We start from the raw sequence: 23,882 nt of genomic DNA, 5'->3' as shown, positions 1-23,882 counted from the left end.
TAATCACAGTGGGTGTGATACTCTGTATACCATACATGGGGTTGTGACATCAGAGATAAAAAAATGTAATGTGATTCATCCCGCGTGTCTAATTCTGGTAGCATGTCACCGATGTCGCGCTCAACAGCCCTCCCTTTGCGAATCTAACGCCTGAACGCAGTCACAGGGGAACGGAAGCACTCGATCTTTCACCTCAGTTCTTACATTTTGATTCGGATGTTACAAAGCACAATTCATATTTTGTGAAGTACCATGTTGTCTTTAAATAATATTTGCGAAATCACATAGTTTTTTTTTCTGGCTTCCCACTATGAGGCAATCCCTCGGCTGCGATTACGCACCCTTGAATATGCTTCCCCCATTTGTTATTGAAAAAGGTATGAAGGGCAAGTAGGCCCATGATGAAACTCCCTGGCAATTTTAACTCTCTCAAGTTCTTAAACCTGAAGGGAATATGTTCTGGGAATTAATGAATTCAACATGTGAGAGCACGGAACGCGACATGAAAGTATCGCCTGGGTCTGTTTTCTCTTACAACTGTGGCTGCATTCTTATTTTGTAGCTCTTTGCTCCAGGTCGTGTCTTCACACATCTTAACATCAAAAATAATGCACTAACTGGCTGTTGGATGCTACATTGCCAGTGCTGGCTCTGTTAGTCTAGCTGCCTCTTTGAATGGGGTGATAAAATTAGCATTAATATGCTTCCTGAAAAGTAAATTAGCAAGCAGCTTTGATATGTCTATGTGTTTGTTTCTTTGTTATTGCATTAGGCAAAATGTTTGAAATCTCTAAAACCAATACTGACAACTTACTACAACAATATGGATTGCATTGTTCCCAAATACAAAGAAATCAAAAGCTGTTTTCAAACTTCAGACACCATCAAAAGCAAAAAAACATTTTTAACTTGAATGAGATTTGATGCTATTGTGCTCTTCGTACTGCATAATTTAGTTGAAATCTTGCAAACAGCAGGATGCATTTGATGCATATTCCTCAGGCGCTTCTCATTAGCTTTTGAAGGGGTTCTTTGTGTTTCATTATTAAAGCAAATTTTCACTGGTTATGACCGTAACACAATTATTTAGAGACATGTTGCCAAAGCTAAAAATTACAGACTTTTACGCTTTCATTGCTTCATCCCCATAGTGGCACTAAATCATTTGTACTCGGTATGAAAGTCTGATTTCTTTAAAGGGGTCCGTTTTTAGGCAGACTAAAGTGGAATGAGGCTGATTCAAGCACATGCTATTCCATCCAAACCATGCCCCAGGGTAAATTTAGGATCATGTTAAGTGAACATTAATGTCTCGTTAAGATCAGTCCAAACGCCTCAAACATGCTGTACATCAGCTTTCTCAGAGGGCCTCCATGCGCTTGGCTGCTCACCCAGGGCAAATGAGAGACGACAAGAATCCTGCTATTTTTAAAGCACACACTTCACAAGGCACTGCTTCATGCAGTCTGGTGGGTGATGGTGCAAAGAATGTGCGCTGGACAGCGGCAGGGTTAAACACCACAGCTGTGCCTGTAGGAGGCATAAGGAAAGGTCTCAGATGACAATGAGGAAAATAAAGTTCAGTAATCTTAACTTCTGGAGTGAGAAATCCCCAGCTGAGAAGCTTTTCAAGTGAGCTTCTTGTCCATTTAACTTAATATTTTATTTCTGCCTGCCGTATATAAATTGTGATGGCCTAGATGACTGGGTCAGAGCATCTCCAAAACTGCAGCTTCCTGGTCTGCAGTGGTCAGTATCTATCAAAAGTGGTCCAATGAAGGAACAGTGGTGAACTGGCAACAGGGTCATGGGCTACCAAGGCTCATTGATGCACGTGGGGAGCGAAGGCATTGTTGCAGACGGTATTCCCTGGGGGCTGTGGTCTCTTTCAGCAGGATAATGCGCCCTGCCACAAAGCAAAAATGGTTCAGGAATGGTTTGAGGAGCACAACAACGAGTTTGAGGTATTCACTTGGCCTCCAAATTCCCCAGCTCTCAATCCAATTGAGCTTCTGTGGGATGTGCTGAACAAACAAGTCCGATCCATGGAGGCCCCACCTTGCAACTTACAGGACTTAAAGGATCTACTTCTTCAATCTTGGTGCCAGATACCACAGCACACCTTCAGGGGTCTAGTGGAGTCCATGCCTTGACAGGTCTGGACTGTTTTGGCAGCAAAAGGGGGACCAACGCAACATCATAATGTTATGCCAGATCGGTATATACATATATATATATATATTAGGGCTGGGCAAATTAACGCGTTAACGCGGGCGATTAATTTTTTCAGCTTAACGCACTAAAAATATTTAACGCAAATAACGCAGCGTCCGTTTTTATATCCATTTTTGCTTAGCGTTACATGATCATCACGCTCTTAGTCATGTAAATGCTTCCAAGCGACAAGACACAAGAGAACGCGCTGTATGCCAATGTCCTGTGTGTGTGTGTGTGTGTGTGTGTGTGTGTGTGTGTGTGTGTGTGTGTGTGTGTGTGTGTGTGTGTGTGTGTGTGTGTGTGTGTGTGTGTGTGTGTGTGTGTGTGTGTGTGTGTGTGTGTCAGTGTCCTGTGTGTGTCAGTGTCCTGTCTGTGTGGATCATAGACCCTAAAAAAATATGTGTGGATGCGTCTCATGTCAGCTAATCAAGGGACACACACACACACACACACACACACACACACACACACACACACACACACACACACACACACACACACACACACACACACACACACGACACATAGAAAGACTCTCTTGAACAAACAATAATACAGAGGATTTTGAGTATTCTCATATTAGGAGTCTTAAATTAGTTAAATAACGTCTTAAATGAACTTAAAGATTTGTGAGGAAATGAGATGCGCTGGACAGCGCGTGAGATCCGCGTCATGTTCGTCATCGGCCGCTCTTAAAGTGACAGTAGCACTGATGATGCCTGTCATTAATGTTTATCAAAGAACAACGGTAACAGAGAAAATTGTAGCTTTAATGATGATTCATCTATATTTCATTTATTATTTATGCAGTTAAGAAAGGTGTTTGATAACTATTACATTTCTGTATATGTATAACAGGGAAGGCCATGGGTAAATATAACATTTATTATTTTGGGTTTATGTAAAGATTGTTTTAAGTTCACTTAAATTAAAAGTTGTTTTTTTAAACCCTAATAAATGTTGAAATTGGGAGCTTTCAGTTATACTGTAATGTATCGTCATTAATGTTTCATAGAGACTTTAGTATCAATGATACTGGCCTTCATTCATAAAAAGATGACAATACAACACATATTTAAAATATGCTGTCTTTAAATTGTTTATACATTAATTTGGAGAGTAACTGAAATTATTACAATATTAAAATATTAAAAACTTGCGATTAATCGCGATTAATTACAGAAAAAATGTGATTAATTAGTTAATTTTTTTTAATCGATGCCCAGCACTAATATATATATATATATATATATATATATATATATATATATATATATATATATATATATATATATATATATATATATATATATATATATATATATATATATATATATATATATATATATATATATATATATATATATATATATATATATATATATATATATATATATATATATATAGATATATATATATAGATATATATATATATAGAGATATATATATATATATAGATATATATTTGATAGGTTATCAAACTGGGCACCTGTCATCCTCAAGTAGTGCTGGAATTGGTTGTCATCCAGGCACAGTTCCTGGAGAAGACGGTGAAATTCACAGTTGTGTGTGCCTCTGGATGGAGCTGTATAACCCATACAGGTCGTCGTTTGGCTTTCCGGCGTATTCGGGACCTCCACAACAGATACAGAGCAGCAATAGTTGTTATCTCGAACATGTTTGATGACGGAAAAAATGGCATAAATAAATTGATGTGAGTGAAAACACTCCTCATCGTGCGAGTGACACTAAAAAAACGAGTTAGCCCATGAGTAAACTAGAGCGTATAATGCGATGCGAATAACGTAATGCGAATGTTCGCTTTGCTTTTGGTGTGCACACACCATGAGTCACAACATCGAGCTACTGGGGTGCCACTTCTCTTTTCCATCTACATGTCATCACTACGATCTGCCATTCAGAAAGATGTTTTTTCCTATCACTGCTATGCTGATAACACACAACTCAACCTCTCATTCCAGCCAGATGATCCGGAGGTAGCTTCTTGCATCTCAGCCTGCCTGACAGATCGGATCATGCTACACAACTGCTTGTCCAAGCTCTTGTTCTATCCAGACTGGACAATTGTAATGCTCTCTTGGCAGGCCTTCCAGCATGCACTGTCAATTCTCTGAAACTGATCCATAATTCTGCAGCAAGAGTGGTCTTTAACAAGCTGAACAGAATGCGCGTCACACCTCTCTTCATGAATTTGCACTGGTTGCCAATTGCTGCTCGCATCAAATTCAAGGCACTGATGTTTGCCTACAGAACAACCACTGGATCTGTACCCCTATACCTAAACTCACTCCTTCAGACTTATTTGCCCTCCAGAAACTTGCATTTTGCAAGTGAACGGCACCTTGTGGTGCCATCCCAAAGAGGCATAGAATAACTTTCACTGACTTTTACCTTCACTGATCCAAGCTGGTGGAATGACCTGCCTATCTCACCCCGAGCTGCTGAATATTTAGCCATTTCCAAAAAAGTCTATCTGTTGATTAAACACTTGATATATTAATATTGACACTTACTATTCTATTCTGTTTGTTTTTTTTATTCTTTATTTATAAAAAAAAAAAACATTGCTACATGTACAGTGACTAACTGGGACTAGTCACAGCACTTGCATATTGTTGCCATATTGTTGGTTTGATTGCTTCTGCTGTTACCCTCATTTGTAAGTCACTTTGGATAAAAGCGTCTGATAAATGGATGTATTTCAGTAAGACAGTAATAATGTGAGTTAGCTGGTTAGCCTGAAACGTACACAATATAAAACTACGTACTTTGAACACCTGGTATAAAATATATACATCAATAATTAATAATACTTACAAGTTGTGATTCCAACCTGATCTCACAGCAGTTCTTACGTATTTTGCGAGGTAGCTAATTCGCACAAATTTGTACGACCTTGTACGTATTTGACGAGTTGGTCAATTCGTATGATTTCGTACGAATGACCTATCAAACCCCGCCCCTAAACCTACCCATCACTGTAGTGTAGACAAATCGTACCAATTCATACGAGTGAGGTCACACGAATTTGTCAGAATTAGCCACCTTGTACAAATTTGTCGTGAGATAGCGTTGGTGATTCTGAAGAGCAAGTTAGTCCAAATAAACTGGGTACTAACCCATCTTTCAAGTGCAAGTGTTTTGCGAATCCTGCGTTAAACTCAGTAAAATGATGCGTTTGAAGGCTGGACAAGTGTACAACACAGGTGGACATTATACAAATGTCTTTTCTAGTGACGTAGAACCATCATGCAGTGGGATTCGAAATACAAAGACTCGTTTAGGCGAATCAGAGTCAATTCTTTTGGGAGACAATACTATTTATCGAGCACTTTCAACTTTATAACTTTGCAGAACGTTTATATTCACAAACAGCTATATTACACACTGCCCCTATTATGATTTTTCAAATATTTTCCCTTTCATGCACTTTAAATCATGTTAGCTAAAGGACACTAGTTGTTTTCCACTTTGAATATTGAAATTGTTTTGTTTCAAGACTATGGAGTGAAACTCTTTTTTTTCTCATTATTACAATCAAAATTGCTTTCATGCTTTAGTTTGTTACATTTTTTAAAAAACAAGGTTGACAAGAAGGACTCTTCGAAGACAGAAAGCAGATTTGAAGTCAAACAAATTTGAACAAAAGTTCTGTAGGGCAATCTGAGCGAGGGCTAAAAGGATCAAAGGTCAGACAGACTTTTTCACCAGAGGCCTGTCTTGGTGGAGTCTTGTCAGCCACGTCTTCCAAAGTGAAGGCCAATAGACATATTCGAAGAAATAAGCATATCCTCACAAAGCCAAAGAGCAGACAAATAAACAAAACCAAATGTCAAGCAGGGCTGCACTTCAGCAATTGCCTCTCTGTCTAAGCACCCAGGGGTATTTATCTTAGGTCCCCTGTCAAAACGGCTCGGCCATTCCGTGCTACTAATCCTACTAAACTGACTCTCTCCACTTAGATCAATGGGGCACAACGCTAAGCACTTCTGACAGATACATACATCCGCAGCACGTCCCAGTACCTAAATTCAACCCTCCTCTGAACGCACGAGTAGACCCCGCAGCCCCCCAGCCCTCCACCCCTTTCTCCCTAACTAGTTTAGACAAGATCACAGATTCAAATATGACAGTCACAGTCTCCGAAAAATGTAATACCACTCTGAGGAAAATCTCTCAGGATTACTTTAACTCCGTTAACCTGTTTATCGTGCTCTTTATTCTATAAGTTTGAATAGTAAATCACTTTTGCTTTCCTCTTCTCTTTCAAGGATGGTGAGCTGGAACTTAATGATCTCCCACCTCCAGCCCCCTCAGTCTCTCTCTCTCTCTCTCTGCACTCGCTCCCCATCTCTTTCGCTCTCTCTCTCTCCTTCAGTGGCGTAATGCGCCGCTTGCCTCACAGAGCTACTGGTGGACAGGGGGCTGCGAATGTTATCTGATTTTCCAGAGAGGGGTTTGGAGCTGGACTAAAGAGGCAGGGACAATAACAGGAAGCGGCCAGAGGAACGGCTGGGCTGGGCTGATCACTTTTGCCACTGGAGTGGCCTGATTGTCCAGTGAGAAGCTCTGTGGGAGCTCAGACAGGTTCACATGCAGCTGGAAACAGACACCGCTGACCTGAAACAGAGGAGAATATAACTCGACTCATTCACAGTAGGGATTTTCAAATCAAGAAAGACTGTTAAAGGGACCAAAACTCTGGTAGGTGATTTTTTTTATATATATATTATATATATATATATATATATATATATATATATATATATATATATATATATATATATATATATATATATATATATATATATATATATATATATATATATATATATATATATATATATATATATATATATATATATATATATATATATATATATATTTGTAGACAGATATATATTTGTCTTTCTAGAGATCAAAGCTATGAAGTTCAGTCGAAATATTCTTATCTTTTAATGACTGTATAATATATACTGTATATGTGTGATTTAGATGAAATTATATTAAGTAATATTTCTAATATGTATCTTAAAAAAGAAAAAAAAAACTCTGATTTGAATGATGCTTCCTGGACTAATAGGAAGGAAATTCCCAAGGAACACTGATTACCCATGGAAAGACGTTGAACTTATCTGGATGTAACATTTTACTTAGGGACAGAGAAACAATAATAAATCCTTACACCATCTGTCCTGCTTTTTCTTGAAACCACACAGCAATTACAGGTTATTCTTAATGTCTCATCCCATATGCCCATGTGGGAACAGTGTTTTAAGAGATGTAGAAATCAGTTCTATCTCATTATGCAGTCAATGAAAGCTGATGATACTAATTATTTAAGGTCCCGTAAAACAGCACAGTTCAGTCTATGAATAATATAAAACACGTCAGCTTGATGTTATGCGACATATACTTAGACTGTAAAGGAAGAGATGTGTACCAGATGAGTCAGAGGTGAGAACAGGTGCAATACACACATCAGAGAGTGACACCTTTAACAGGTTTCTGGAACTTGTGACATGGAAGATATGTGATAGAATGGAGGGGAGAGTTGATGTATGTCAGGCTGAATTTCCTAGAGGAGAGAGTAGGCAGACTGCAGATTGCTGGAAGCTGCTCCATGATTAAACCTATTTTAATCTAAAGCCCACACATAGACACACACACACACACACACACACACACACACACACACGCATACAAATGACTGGTTTAAACAACAATTGCTGTGGAAATGGTGTGCTTTTCAATAATGTCAAATGTTAAGAAAAATGTTTGTATTAAACACGCTTCAATGTCGATGTAATGAGATTATAATGTGTCTCAGCAAGAAAGCTGTTGATAGCACTGCATTAAATAAAATACAAATCTTTATGCTGAAAGGGGTGGGTGGGAATAAGAAGAAAAATATGTGATGGTTATCTTCAGACTTGTTTGAGTGGAAATCATCTTCTCTGTTTCCTTACAATGCAGTATAACACAACCAGAAGTGCTTCTGACTGAATAATATGTGCCATAGACACAATTTAAAATCGAGTAACCAAAATTTTTAAAACAATATGGCTGCTTTTGTACCAATAAAACCAACAGAAAGAAGCCAAAACAGAATTAAGAGTTGGAATTTAGTGTATAGCAAACACAAAGTGAGGTGGTGCTGTTACATTCAGTGATCTACACTCATGGAACACTGCTTGTCCAATATACTCTTCTAAGAAAAGGTTCTATATATAAACTTAAAGAGTTCTGTCAGGGACTTCATATATAGAACATTTTAGGGGTTCCCATATATGATCATTTTATGGAAATGTTTTTAACTCCTTTTTTTTAAATTCAATTTTAATTTTAATTATTTTTTTATGAATTAAACAGCTCAAACATAGTTTATCATTAGAAAAATATATTTTTTTAATTTATTATTTCATGTATACATTTTTCCTTATAAAGAGCACTGTTGGCCTAAAGCGTTCTTCATAAAAGAGCAAGGGTTCTATATCGAAACCCAATGAACCTTTTTCTAAGAGTGTATTGTACTGGGACATTTGGCTTACATTTGCAGAAAATTATTTATTTTGCTAAGTATAATAACTCTTTGAAATCTTATAGCTTAGCAAAATAGTGGATAATGAACTGCAGTTCCCTTTTGTCCTTAATTTGATTTTAGAAAATCAGATATGAATAAACAGGAACATCTGAGCTTCTCAAAGCATAGTACATTTCTTATGCAATTCCCAAAAATATCTGAACCCATTGTTATGAAGTCAGGGCATTTTATACCATGTGTGAAAGTAATCATTTTGAGTGGAAGAGTTTATGAGGCCCTCAGGCAAAGATTTAGCAATTTGGGAACACTTAAGAAGCATAATCCACCTGATCTTAATATCATCATCTAAATGAGTCTAACATAAGACTGGTTCATCAAGCTAAAGCTTGTTATCTGGGAATATCCTCTGAATTTTCAGGCACACAGTCTAGATAATGTATTAGTAGGCTTTTACAGTGTCACACAGAGAGTGCTGTTTCCCATGATTCAGAAGCATACAGCCGAAAGATTGTGTGACAGGAGGAACCCTAATGACAATTTAATGAAGGGATTTCATAGTCGGAGATAAAGGATTTCTTTCTTTCTTTATTTGACACTTTAAATTAGCTATCTTTAACATCAAAAAAGTTAGGTACAATGTACTTATTGAGTTCATGTAGCAAAACACTTGTGCTGTTATCAGTGTTTGGGAGTAGTTACATGTAACGGTGTTACGTAATTTAATTACAAAAATCTGTTACAGTTACTGAGAAAAATACGTGTAATTAAATTACAGTTACTCATGAAAATGTTAACGATTTACATTGCCGCTGAAAGCTTTAGGCTACAAGCTATGCAAAGATTTGATTTCAAAAACAGTATCATAGTTATTAAACTATTTCTTGTTATGATTTTAACTCTGAATTTTATTTCAGAACGATTTCAAAGTAAATGATTAGAATCTTAATTGAGTTGATGAAGGATTTTGAAAGTCTGACAGTTATCAGTGTTGAATACTACTGTAAGGTTAACCCTGCCTTAATTAAAGGTGCAGTGTGTAGTATTTATGAGGATCTATTAACAGAAATGCAATATCATATACATAACTATGTTTTCAGTGGTGTTAAAGACCTTACATAATAAACCGTTATGTTTTTATTACCTTATAATGAGCCATTTATATCTACAAACACCATGTCTCCTCTTAAAGTGAAGTCACCATTTTGTGCCGTCATGTTTCTACAGTAGGCCTAAACGGACAAACTGCTCTACAGAGCGCTAGCTACTCTCTGCTGTCTCAGACAATGTCATTTTTGTCCTGCCTCAGCCACCATAGCTTGTCTATGTGCTTCGAAAGTGAGGGGTGAGCGGTGGGCTGTCAATTCATAACCTCAAAATGTTAGATGGCGCTAAAATTTACACAGTGCACCTTTAGATTTTTGAAAATGACTAACAGTTGAAAACATTCGTTAAAAAAAACGAATAAAAAAACAGTCTAATGTAATCAGTTACATTACTTTAATAAAGAAATTTAAATGCACTTCTTATTACATTTTAAACAGGGTAACTTGTGATCTTTAACTTATTACATTTCCAAAGAAACCGTCCCAACACTGGCTGCTATTGAGGTGGGATCTGGCTACGGTTAGAGAAGGGTTGGTGGTATGGGTAGGTTTAAGAGTGGGGTAAGGTGTGAGGGAAGAGTCAGCAGTGTTATAGATGTATATTACAGAAATTATTTACAGCTGTGATACCTGTGAGCAGGTATTTTTTACATAGGCCTATACAATAATTGCATTGTATCAAATGGTCAGGCTAATTTAAATGTTAATACATAGCAGTTAAGAACTTTCTTTTTCTTTCTTTCTTTGCAACATTAAACACACCTAGGTTTGTGAGGCGGCAGTATTTAAAAGACATGAATTAATGTATATATTTTTTTTGTTCTCGTTCCATTCACATGGTCCACAGATGATGAAACTGTCTGCCTGGAGGCAGATGACTGAGCCTGGATGCTGGGCAGGTATCCTGGTCGTTTTATGTACCCTTAGCATGGGAGCTGATGTCCAGCAAGCTCTGAAAACACCATCCATGCCGAGCAGAGTACTCCAAAGACATAAGAGAGATTGGAAATGGGATAAACTTTATGTGTATGAGGAAAGTCCTCCAAAAAACCCACCTGAAAAAATTGGAAAGGTAAAGGCTCTAAGCCATGATTAATGAAATTATTTATATAGTGCTAGTTTGAATATTATGCTAAATCTACACATTTTTCAAATTCAAAGGTAATTGAAGAGTCTTCTCTTACTATATATATCTATCATCTTTGTTCGTCATTATGCTTGCTTTTTTATATCACACTTTTCCCTTTCTTTCTCTTTTTAGCTAGAGAATACACACTTCTCTAGGAACTCAAGATTTGTTCTTTCAGGAGATGGTGCTAAGGACATTTTTTCTGTAAATGACAATGGGGATATCTTTGTCAATGCAAAGCTGGACCGGGAGAAGAAAAGTGCTTACAGGCTCTCAGTTTCAATAATCAACATTGAAAACAAAAAGCCTCTTGACAAAAATGATACGTTTGTAATCGTCGTCCTGGATATTAATGACAATAGTCCTGTTTTTCCACCCAACCTCTCTGGATCTATCAGCGAGTCCTCTACAGCAGGTAACAGAGTAACATACTTTGTTTCCCCCATGGTGGCCAAATGTGTGGACAGATTCACAAATAGAAATAAAGACAGATGATGTACAACTTGAGCTTGAAACCATGGATTTATGAAATGTGCATATTGCAGTACTCTAAAACAGCCAGCAAAACTTTATGCCAGATAGAAAAAATAAAAATCTGTATACTTCTCACATTTATATCAAAAGTATTAAGTTATTCTAAGAAAAATTCCTTTGGAACTACTATGATTTTTATGTTTGTTTTTATACATTATGTTACAGGATCGATAGTAATGAAAGTAAATGCAACTGATGCTGATGATCCCACCACTCCAAATGGAAATATTGTGTATGAGCTGAAAAATGGGACAGACCTCTTCGAAATCAACAATAAAGGTATATGTTTTTACAGTATATACACACACTAACATTCAAAAGATTGGGGTCAGTAGGATTTTGTAAATGTTTTAATTAAAGGGTTAGTTCACCCAAAAATGAAAATTCTGTCATTAATTACTCACCCTCATGTCGTTCGACACCAGTAAGACCTCCGTTCATCTTTGGAACACAAATGAAGATATTTTTGTTGAAAGCTGATGGCTGAGAAAGGCTTCAGATAGGCCTCCATTGGCATTCAGTACATTTACACTCCCAAGACCCATAAAAGGCACTTAAAACGTTGTTACAAAGTCCATCTCACCACAGTGACTCTACAATAATTTTACGAAGCGACGACAATAGTTTTTGTGCGCAAAAAAAAATCAAAATAACGACTTTATTCAACCTCTTCTTGTCTTCCATGTGTGCCTCCATGACGCATGCGCGAGAATATGAAGAAGCGCCGGGGTTCGGGAATCCATGAAATGTGCACTTTAACCCCATTTTGAGAACTACGCCGAGACCTAAAGCACAATCAATGTAGAATCCAACAGCTTAGACACGCGCGTCTTCCTCTGCTTGTAAACAAATCGCTTCTGGGTCATGTGTCCGAAACGCCGGATCTGCGTCATATTCTCGCGCATGCGTCGTGGAGGCACACACGGAAGACAAGAACAAGTTGGATAAAGGTGTTATTTTTATTTTTTTTGCGCACAAAAACTATTGTCGTCGCATCGTAAAATTATTGTAGAGTCACTGTGGTGAGATGGACTTTGTAACGACGTTTTAAGTGCCTTTTATGGGTCTTGGGAGTGTAAATGTACTGAATGCCAATGGAGGCCTATCTGAAGCCTTTATCAGCCATCAGCTTTCAACAAAAATATCTTCATTTGTGTTCCGAAGATGAACGGAGGTCTTACGGGTGTCCAACGACTTGAGGGTGAGTAATTAATGACAGAATTTTCATTTTTGGGTGAACTAACCCTGTAAGTCTTTTATGAGGGCTACATTTATTTGATGAAAAATATAGCAAAAAGTGTAATATTGTGCAATATTTTAACAATTTACAATTTATTTATTCTATTTAAATATATGTAAAATGTAACTTATCCCTATGAGGGCATTCACAGTTTTTTTAGCATCATTACGCCAGTCTTCAATGTCACATGATCCTTCAGAAATCAACCTAAAAGGCTGATTTGCTGCTCAATAAACATTTATTGTTATTATCAATGTTAAAAACAGCTGTGCTGGTTAATATTTTATTGGAAACTATTATAAGCAACAGCATTTACTAAGTTTATAAAATATTATGAAATAAAAATCATTTTGTAACATGATGAATGTCTTTGTTAGGTGAAATCACATTAAAAAAAAGCAACCTTGACCGTGAGAAACAGAGTCAGTACCTAATTACAGTACAAGGCAAAGATTTACCAACAAGTTTGAGTGGGAATTCTGCTACTACTATTGTGACCATCAACATTAATGATGTAAATGACAACATTGCCACCTTCAAGACAGGCAAGTCAACCTAAAAACTTTAACTGAATATTTTATAAAGACACATTGCATGATAGACTAGAGTACTTTTAGAGTCAATGCCAACATAATGTAATTTTCTCCTGCAGGAAAATACCAATTCAATGTGAAAGAAGACAGCAAACCCGAATTTGAAATTGGCAAATTAGAGGTGGAGGACAAAGACGAGATACAAAACAAAGATCCAACTTTTACTATACAACATAAATATAATGAAGTGTTTGGCATCAAACGTAATAATGAGAAAGATGGAATTCTTAGCCTCAAAGTGGTAAGTATTTCAAGCTTTAATACTAACCAACTTGTTTTTTTTTTTCAATATATAATGATGCCCCCCCCCCCCTTATTACACAAAAACACAAGCATTTTACAACAGTACAATGTGAAAAAAACATACAGCTATTCTTAATGCAATCTGCATTTTACAAATCCAAAAATATAGAAATTAATACTGAAATAACATCATGCCATAAATGAGTTCTGTATGATTGGTGCATTGTAATTCTGCATAAAAACATGCCAGATCAAAAAAATATATATCAGAGAGTAAAAAGATCTGCACACTGTTATTCTCCCTTTATTTTGAAAAGATTAAAAGTGGCAACATTTCGGTCACAGACCTTCTTCAAGCCCACACAAACAAAGGCAACAACTTAAGAAGAACTCAACATAGTTACAATTGTTACACCTGTTAGCAATCAAGGTCAATCATGTGAACAGCTATAGCATATCACAATTAAAACAAGGCAACCACATTGAGGCAGACATTTCAATACAAACACAATATCCAAAGACTTTCCAAAATCCTCAGACAACCTTAAAACAACACCCAACTCGTCCCCCATTCTTTTTATAGTTTACAGTTTGTAATTCTAGAAGCAATATTAGAAGCAATCAATACATTGCTATACAACACACATATTTAGGTACAAATGAGGCTGCATTAACAACATTCACATTCCAATACAAAAAAATATACCAATTAGAAAAAGTTCTAAATTCAAACCCTTGGTGAAAAGAGTATTTAGTGTATAAATGTAATATGATTCTCTTTTTAATAAAATGTTGTTATCACCAACTCTCCTTGGTAATTTAGTGTGGAAAGGTTATGCCTTTTTAAATTAAAATGTACTCCTACTGGATTTTTTTTATTTTTATAATTTGTGCGTATACTTCGATGTTGTGCAATCCTTGTTTTTAAAGCATGTGATGTTGTTTTATTTTGTGATTTTAACTGTTTTTTTAATTTATTTATTTAAAACTGTCTCTTGGTTTTCATTTTCAAATCTAATAACTGCCGACTGTATCCAATCTTCATTATAACCTCTCCCCCTAAATCTGTTAATCAGATCAGTATTTTGCTGTGTATATGATTCTTCAGTACTACAAATTCGACGTATACGATTAAATTGACTGATTGTAGGATGGTAGGTCTGTCCATGCAACAATGTGTTACGAACAGTGGGTTTTTTATAAAGATCTGTGAATTATTATTATTTTAAAAAAAATGTATCATCCCTACGAATATTCAAAAAGCTGACACATAAATCGTCATAATTTAATATGAAACATAAATGGTCATCACATGTATTGAGAAAGCTATGAAATTGTGGCAGTTGATTTTCAGTACCTGACCATATAACAAAAATATCATATGCCAGAGTACAATTATGTGGAAAAAAGGGATTTTGTAAGATGTTAAAGAGACATTTCTGTTCAAAGAGGCCAATGCATTTTAATTCTGAATATGCCTGGAGATAAATATATGATGTACTTCAGTTTTTTTTTTTTAAATGTTATCACATTTGTAGCATGTCCTATTATACAAGAATGTAAAGTAAGAAAGACAGATACACATGTCTGAACAGGGTTTTCGTAAAAGTAACTATCAGGAGGAAACTTAATTCTCTACTAAAAAAAAAGCATATGGGGGGCCACATTTCCAAATAGACTCCAGTGCTCTTTCTTCCATTGCCATGTGTTCGATAGTAAATGTAACCAATGATTTATGTTTAATAATTGTTTGGTTTTCCAGTTTTGAAGAATAGCTTTCTTGGAAAAGCATTAGAGCAATATAAACTGATTTTAAGTAACGTGATGCAGAGTCACGCTCTGAAAGTTCTCCTAATAAACATAGGGAAAAGGATTTTCATTTTTAAGACTTAGCAATGCTGTTCATGATTTGAATCAAAGTTGAAATTTAAGCTCTTGTGCCTTTATTGTTATTTTGCTCATTTTTCTTTCCAATCACTTACAGCCTCTTGACTATGAAACAGTAAAGATGTACACTTTTACTGTATACGTGGACGAGCACACAGTGTCTAAATCAGCAGATAACCAAGGACAAAACCTTCTGAAGGAAGCCCAAATTACCATCAATGTAATTGATGTTGACGAACCACCTGTTTTCAACCAAACTGAATACAACTTCAGCATCTATGAGGGTCCCATCAAGAGCATGTTCATTGGAGCTGTTTCAGCAAAGGATCCAGATAGTACCGGTTACAAAATACGGTAGGTTGCATCTTGAACTGTATTTTTATTCATGTATCAAAAAAGATGAAAACCTTTCTGTGTTCTGTTGTGTTATCTTAAATGTTATAGAGTAAGCAGAAGATGATATTTCATCTAATGATCACTCTAGGTACTCTATTGAAGACCCGAACTGTCCTGTAACTGTGGATCCTGCACAAGGACGTCTGTACTTGAAGAGGCAACTGGACAGAGAGCAAGAATCCTCATACACATTCCATGTTACAGCACATGAGGATAAACTGAATGGTAGGATATAAACAAGCTTTCACAACTTACCCATTTGCACTTACCAATCGAAAATTTGCACACACCTTCATTTTTCTTTCTTTCTACATTTTAGAAAAATAGTTAAAAATGTAATATAACACAAATGCCAGTATTGGAATACATTTTCAGTAAATAAGTTGCACTTTTTATAGTATTATTATTAAATGAAATGTTTAATTCATGCATAAGCACAATTTATGTTTGCAATAATAATGTAATTTTTGGGTAAGCCTTTCAATTATATATTTACTACCATGTGGAACATAATTCATGTAAGTGTTTAATATGTGTGTTTCCAAAATATAAACTATCTTGAGCTATTGTGATTTCAGTGTTAATAATGTACTGGAGGGATCACAAGCTCGATGAATTAGCTAAATTATCTAATCAAGGATTTGTTTCAAGAAATCCAACAGAATGTGACTTCTGGGAACTGTTATTGTTGTTGTTTGCAAAAGTGCTTTGGTTTTATTAATTAGAATTAAAGTAGTAGCAAAAATTGGTAGTTAATTTGTTTTTATAAAAGAATTAGCAAATAACCAAGGACTAGTAATATATATGAACTTTTGAGTTCATAGACAAATAGGTTTGACAAGATTAAATCTCATTATCATTATTATCATCATCACCACAGACAATTTCTTTTTTTAATTGCCTTTTTTCTTCTTCTCTGATTTCTCAGGCCTAAAGTCCAATGCAGTGGTTAAACTAAAAGTTCTTGACATTAATGACAATGAACCAGAACTAATTAATGGGAGCAACGTGTATGTTTGTGAGAGTGATAAACCTGGAACAGTAAGGAATTACCTAAATACATCAAATTTATAATGACTTTCCTTTAGATATATATTTCCATACTCCTTCATTTATTACCCTCTTGCAGATCATTGGGACTATTGGTGCCTATGACAAGGATGAACATTCAGGCAGGTTCCGTTTCACTCTGGCAAAAAAGAGCTCAAACTTTTCCCTTATTGATAACCTAGGTGAGTAAATTCATGTTTACTAAAATGTATCCATAGAGTAGAGCTAATCATCTTCATATTCGCTCTACCATTATAGGCTAAGGTTTGTATAATTTAAGTAAAAGAGGTGATGTGATGAAAAAGGATGTTTCTAGTGCGGGTACTTTCTATGAGGGACATTTATTTTATCCTTAGTCCCTGGACTACTCCAAAGTAAACTAACTGTTGATTATTCTTAGTGTAATCATGCATAAAAAGAATAGAAATAAACCCACCAAAGTACTGTAAAATGCATTAGGTACAAGCTTGCTAAAAGCAGCAGCCCTGCACAATGAATCTATTATCTGACACTCCATGTTCTAAATGTGCCAGACTGAGGAACATTTTCAGAACACTGGTTTCATTCCTCGCAGCTGTATAATGAACTAATATGACAGATTACGGTTTTAAACTGGAGGAAACAAGTATAAAAGAAACCAAAGTACAGATTTTTAAGGTGCATTGACTGGAACAAAGAAAAATGCCTTGGCTGTTTCTTTTGAATAAAAATTATTTATCAGCATATTTGAATGGTTTTTAAAGGATCATGTAACACTGACTGAAGGGAAACAGGAATAAAACATCAGGAATAAATTACATTCGAAAATATATTAAAATAGTTTTACAATAGTGCTGTTTTTGTTGTAGTTTGATCAAATAAATGCAGCCTTCATGAGCATTAATTACTTTTTTAAAACATTAAAAAAATCTGGTTGCACTTTATTTCAATGGTCCACTTTAACAGTTTTATCATAAGATATAAGATTAAAATAATATCAGATTCGTCTTATTTTAAATAAACACAAAAAACAGAGACGAAAAGTAAACGTAATGTACTTTTTATGGTTAAATAAATGTTCAGGATTATCTTCCAAAGATTTTTTAATTTTGGCAATTTTTACTCTAAATAATGTTGATATGGCAACTAGTAAATACACTAAGTTTCGTCATCCTGGCATGTATGGAAAGTTTTAAACCATGCGTGTTACAACTAACCCCGGTTGTGACCCTCACTCCCCTAGAATGTCTAAAGTGGACCATCGAAATAAAGTGTTACCAAAAATCTTACCGACCCCAAAATTTTGAACAGTAGTGTGCATGGTTTAAAAGATTTATAATGTAATCTATACAAATTATGTATTCTATTCCAAGAATAGAACAGAATGTTACTTTTTACTTCAACTGACTTTTCTTCAAAATGTGGTGGAAGAGCATTTCATTCCATGCCACATGAATGCCAAAGTGAAGATTTACTCTTCCTACTATTGTTTGAAATGGGATATTCTTAGGCCTGGTTGCATTGAATTTTCACAAGAATCTCAGCAACATTTCCCTCCAAGCATCAACAGAAAACAAAAGCAGAGTTCAATGACAACAATAGCACTGCTGATGAAAATTGTTAGCTTGCACCTGTGGCATAGTCAATCATTTTCCCCCGAATAAGAGCTAAAGGAATGACTGCATCTCTTTAATTCTTAATATTATTTGTAGATAACACTGCGAGCATTAAGCTGAAGAACGGAGGTTTCAGTACAGAGCACTCAGTGGAACATGTGCTCGAAATCGAAATCGCTGATGGAGGTACACCAAAAGAACTGAAGAGCATTAACCTCCTCCCGATTAAAGTGTGCACATGTCAGTCGGGTCGACAGATGGAGTACTGTATGGCCTACGCCCAGACCGGAATGAGCGTCAGCGCCCTCTTGGCCATTCTTCTCTGCATCGTCACCATCCTGGGTACGTTTACACACATCTCGGATCTCACTTGCTTTTCTATTTTCTGTTGCAAAGGCCAATAAAACATTCTTCACTCTTCAGTGCTTTTTTTTAAGGGAAAAGGGGAAACACATTTTTAAAAACCAAAAGCATAATTTAATCAAAGCCCAGCTAAACAGGTTATGAGGGATTAATGAGATGACATGAAGGTTGTCATATTAATAATACATGCAAACATTTTAAACCCTGTCTTTGAGGAAAGGCTTTTCTCTGTAATTTCCCAAGTGGAGACTGTGTTTATTTAATTCGCAATCTTTGGATCCTTTAAGTGGTGTGATTGTATAAATAACCCAGGGGCCAAACAGTCTAAAAAGGAACATGTAAGAGAGGCACTTAGCTCCATATTCTCTGTCATTGTCATTGTTTGTTAGTTCACTGTAAGTGATGAGATGTTGCGCACACTCAGATAAAAAGGTACAAAAGCTATCACTGGTACCTTTTCAAAAATTATACTTTTGTACCTTATTTAACCCTAAAGGTTGCATATTAGTGCAGGCGCAAATTATTCCTCTGTTGTAAGTCGCGTTTAAATAAAAGCGTCTGCTGAATGCATAAATGTAAAGTGTACATATCAGTACCTAAAGGGTACCAAAGTGACAGATTTTGTACTTTTTTTATGAGTGTGAGATTAGACATTTTGCTTGCGTCTGCACAAGTAGAAGTAGAAGTGTGCGCTTGCATTTCCAGATGTGTGAAACAGGAGTGATGACAATTAAAAGACAATTCACTGATCTGCAGTCACGAGAAGTGTTGAGGTTTAGACTTTCAACACCAGGGCTATTTTAAAATCCCCACGGGTTCCACCTTGTGTTCTTTTCTACTTGTACTGTCAATCAAAATTTCATAATGACTTTAGATTACAGAAATAAATGATCAGGAAGAAGTTAAAATGATTTTCTATGAAAGAAAGACAGCAAAAAAGAGAGATTATATTGATATTGTGTTTATTTCTCTTATCATAATAGTCATCGTCATCCTCATTGTGTTGCGGAGGCGCTATCAGAAAGACATTTTGGTCACCAAGTCGTCTGGCGAGATCCACGAGCAGCTAGTGAGATATGACGAGGAGGGCGGTGGAGAGATGGACACAAATGGATATGACGTCTCAATCCTGACCTCCGCCTGTCACGACAGCAGCTTTCGGCCTGGCGCGGGGCCTTCGCTTTATGCCATGGTGAAGAAACCCTCCGCTTGTAAGGGTGAAATGGCCGTGATGATCGAGGCGAAAAAGGACGAGGCGGATCATGACCGTGATGGGATTCCCTACGATACTTTACACATTTACGGCTATGAGGGATCTGAATCCCTGGCTGGTTCCCTCAGCTCTTTGGGCTCATCCTCCAGTGGGTCAAATTTGGACTATGATTACGACTTCTTAAATGAGTGGGGACCTCGTTTCAGGACCCTGGCTCAGCTCTATGGAGTAGACGGCTCTGATACCGACAGCTCCTACTGAGGTGGTCATTGTCCTAGGAGGACTCTTCGAGGGACTTTTTGTAAGGGTCCGTTTAAGAAAGTGATTACGATGTGCCAATACTTGTTTCCTTCAAACATTGTTATAAAAACTTTGATGAGCACTACTCTATTTGTAATTTTCATAGAATAAGTGTATGTTAGTAGAAAAACTTGCCTTGGTCTTTTACACTGGTTTTTGCCCAGGTGGATTTTGTATAAAGCAGCATTGGACACTGGTTGGACAAACACAGCTTTAGGCTGTTTTATCTTTACAGTATATTTGAATTTGTGTTAACTCAATATATTTGTTCTTTCTAGCTCACACCATTTTATGGAGGAAATATTTTTTTCTTATTCGGATATTGTATTACTCAAGCAAATCTCATAAGAAAACGTAACCATTTTACGTTTTGGCAAACTGATGAAGAATTTGTATGAATTAATATGGTAATATTCGCGCGAAAACCTTACCCACCCCTAAACCTGTCAGGGAGTGATAAATGGTTCTTTACAAATTTGATTATACGAATTTGCATCCAATTCGCCAAAATGTGCAAGTTACGAGTAGCAGTAGTAGTAGAGTGTGTTGGTCTTTGTCATTTTTTGTATCTTGTATTCCTGAAGAAAAAAAACTCAGTTTGTGTTTATCTTTTTTTTTTCTTCTGTATACAAGTGTTTTCTGGACTCATAGTCAGAGTAATTGTGGAGCCATCATTGTTCAGCAGACTCTTCTCATCAGGAAAACTACTGTATCGCCATGGGAGCAACAGAGGAAGTGGTGATAACTGTACTTTGAAAGAATTAAAGGCTACTACAAGTTTATTTGACAGGAATCATCAGCACATCGATTGTTATGAGTAAAGCCCAAATCTCAAAGGTCGACCATTATAAGGCAATTGCAGACGTCTCAGGAAACATGTAGTGAGCTGTATGCCTGTTGAAATGCGAGAAGTGGTCTTAATAACTGTACTACCATGTGAATCATAAGCGTGGCTATATATTTAACAGCATAAAAAGAGAATAATGCAAAGCTGAAATTGCTAAATGTTATTGTGATGATAGTGAAAACCAAAACATGTAGCAGACCAGCCAGTGTCTTGACATTATCATTACATAATGAATTTTTCATCCTTCATTCAAGACTAAATAGACAAAAGGGGCTCTTTTCATTTAAAAAAAATGTGTAAACCGTCTTTATACCTTAAATATTTACCTCTGTGCACAAGCCTATTTCCCCCATTAACCATGGGCACAATATGTGGAAGCCACCTTCTTCCTTTCCTGTAGGGAATTACACGCCAAGCACTCTTCTACCGTCTTGTTTAAAATGACCAGCTCCATCACTGAAATGTCAACTTCCTGTCTATGTGAGCACAAGGAAACACACTTCCTGTTCCCTTATCTTTCAAGTGAAGGAACAGATTGAAACCTTTTTCCTGTTTTCTTGTCTTGGAGGGATTAAGAAAGAAAACTTAGGAGAGCAGGGAAATGTTAAAGAACAACATAAATCACAATGTCTTTGTCATAAAGCATTGTCCTTCAAGACAAAAGGTGCTGCTCTTGAATGTTGTCTTTTTTTTTTTTTTTACCTTACAATTTAATTTGACTGTACATCTGTTTTCATTTTTTCTTAAATTATTTTATGGGAACATCTTATAGTTCTAATGTATCTTTAACATTCTGGTTGTAGAATTAGAATATTCACAGTATACTGCTGGGTAAAGACTATTACTTGTTAAACGAGTGAAAATTGCTATTACGAGTGAAAATCATAGACTGCACATTCTCATAGAGGAAATGATATATCATATTTCTCAAGTTAAACAATGTACAGAAAGACTGGAACCGTTTAACTGAAATAAGATGGGGCCTTCGGTAGACTGTATATGTGATTGATCCTTATTGTTATCATACTTCCTCTTACTATGTATGCTTTGAATTAGCGCGTCTTGACATAATGGCCCATTTAAAGCGTATGTGTTGTATGAACATTTTTCTAAACAAACAGATTTCTGAGATTTGATGAGAAGTTCCAGTAGATGTCAGTGTTGGGCAGTCAGACTAAACATTTCAGTATGTGGTTCTTTTATGTGTGTGTGTGTGTTAGAGGGACAACAATATGTGCCTTTTTTCTATTGTTTCTATTGTTAAAATGTTCTTTTTGTTTTCTCTTTTTAAACTGCCAATTTTGTATTTGAATAATAAACTTCATATTCCATAAAAAGCTTTCATTATCCTTCATTTAAAATAAATTGTTGAAGACAGTTTCATGAGAAAAACTTTTGTTTTGATCAAAATCTAATGATAAAATGTGAAATAAGGGCTCTTTTACCTCTAAACAATGAGTGTAAAGACAGGAGAGCATGTGTGTCTCATTAAACCAATGTTGTCTGGGTAGCAGATTGTGCCTTGAGGTGAAATTCACAAAATCTGTTGTTTATCGAGCAGACAAACAGATCACACAGATAGCAGCATGTTAGCGGAAATTCCACAGTGATGTCACGCCTAACACATCTGTGACACCCAGCTGGGACTTCCTGAGGCTTCAGACTCAGCCATTCATAGTTTTCACAGAGCAAAGGGCTTTCTTAAAATGATCAAAGAGATGAAAATCATACATTTTCGCCTGAGAACTCTAATATGATTTATCATCACCATTTCCTGCTGTCTTCCAAACCAGTATTATATTCAGTAACCTTAGCTACACTTCTCGGCTATGCTCTGGTATCCCTCAGATATTGCCTGATAAAGCTCTTAGGAAGCAGCCTACCAAAGGTAGCAGTAATTAGAACCTCAGTATTGACAAGGAGTAGACAACTACTTGCTTTTTTTCTAAAACGTAGTCCAACTCATAATGCCTAAGCTACAACCTTCAGTATTGCCAATGTCCCTATTCATAAAAGGGAGGCAAACAAGAAATAAACATATTGCAGTTTACCCAATAACATCAACCAGGCTCTATACCCAAGGAAGGCACAGGGAAGCTTAGGCTCTACTAAAAGACCACAATGTAACTGGGGGAAAGCTGCTCATACACTGACTTGCCTCAATCCAAAGGGTAACATATATTCTACTTTACAATCCAACAATAGTTGGGGATCGAGGGAGGCAAACGAAATACAGGGGGGCTTGCCCACTTACCACCATAAATTTGTTTAACATGTATCAATCCAAAGGGGGTATCTGCCAAGTAACCCATCCCCAGGTTACTGTACAATTATACTTTAGACCCTAACACCGTGTCCTACATGTGACGCGAAGCCGCAACATGCGATAAAAGGTATCTTTTCCATGTTAATTAGAATTTTTGCCCTAACCAGAAGCGACAGCGATTTATTTAATGTTAAAAGTGTGTAATATGACTTTGAATATCATTTAGTGCTCCCAGATCTACTAGATCATCTATGAGAAATTGTGCTGTTCCTTTTCGTCGTTCTGCTTTTGGACAATCGTCTTTTGCTGTGAAAGCGACGAATAACTGGAATGCTTTGCCA

The 23,882-nt window shown here is 36.3% G+C and overlaps 1 protein-coding gene across 2 annotated transcripts; it reads left to right on the top strand.

The window, feature by feature from the left end:
- The first annotated feature begins 6,614 nt into the window (after window positions 1–6,614).
- Window positions 6,615–22,659, top strand: cdh5 (cadherin 5). 2 transcript variants are annotated; one of them, XM_079842310.1, is made up of 13 exons: window positions 6,615–6,942; window positions 10,733–10,957; window positions 11,147–11,429; window positions 11,714–11,827; window positions 13,166–13,333; window positions 13,441–13,622; window positions 15,609–15,865; window positions 15,996–16,132; window positions 16,836–16,948; window positions 17,037–17,139; window positions 18,649–18,894; window positions 19,899–20,429; window positions 21,062–22,607. In XM_079842310.1, the coding sequence occupies exons 2-12, from the start codon at window positions 10,733–10,735 to the stop codon at window positions 20,387–20,389; spliced, it is 2,319 nt and encodes a 772-aa protein (XP_079698436.1). In that variant the 5' UTR covers window positions 6,615–6,942; the 3' UTR covers window positions 20,390–20,429; window positions 21,062–22,607. The 2 variants fall into 2 exon arrangements, with proteins under 2 accessions (XP_079698436.1, XP_079698437.1); XM_079842311.1 differs by having other exon boundaries at window positions 19,899–22,659.
- Window positions 22,660–23,882: the final 1,223 nt, after the last annotated feature.

The sequence above is a fragment of the Gobio gobio genome (assembly GCF_949357685.1).
Source record: "Gobio gobio genome assembly, chromosome: 2".
Classification (NCBI taxonomy): domain Eukaryota; kingdom Metazoa; phylum Chordata; class Actinopteri; order Cypriniformes; family Gobionidae; genus Gobio; species Gobio gobio.
Note: the sequence above shows the minus strand (reverse complement) of the source record. Positions and strands in the feature narration are given on the sequence as shown.

Excerpts from the sequence above, each read along its gene's own strand:
- cdh5 (XM_079842311.1), top strand. The coding sequence starts at position 10,733 with ATGATGAAACTGTCTGCCTGGAGGCAGATGACTGAGCCTGGATGCTGG. Across the intron at positions 11,430-11,713 it reads CAGCGAGTCCTCTACAGCAG|GATCGATAGTAATGAAAGTA; the intron begins GTAACAGAGTAA and ends ATTATGTTACAG. Across the intron at positions 18,895-19,898 it reads CTGCATCGTCACCATCCTGG|TCATCGTCATCCTCATTGTG; the intron begins GTACGTTTACAC and ends TTATCATAATAG.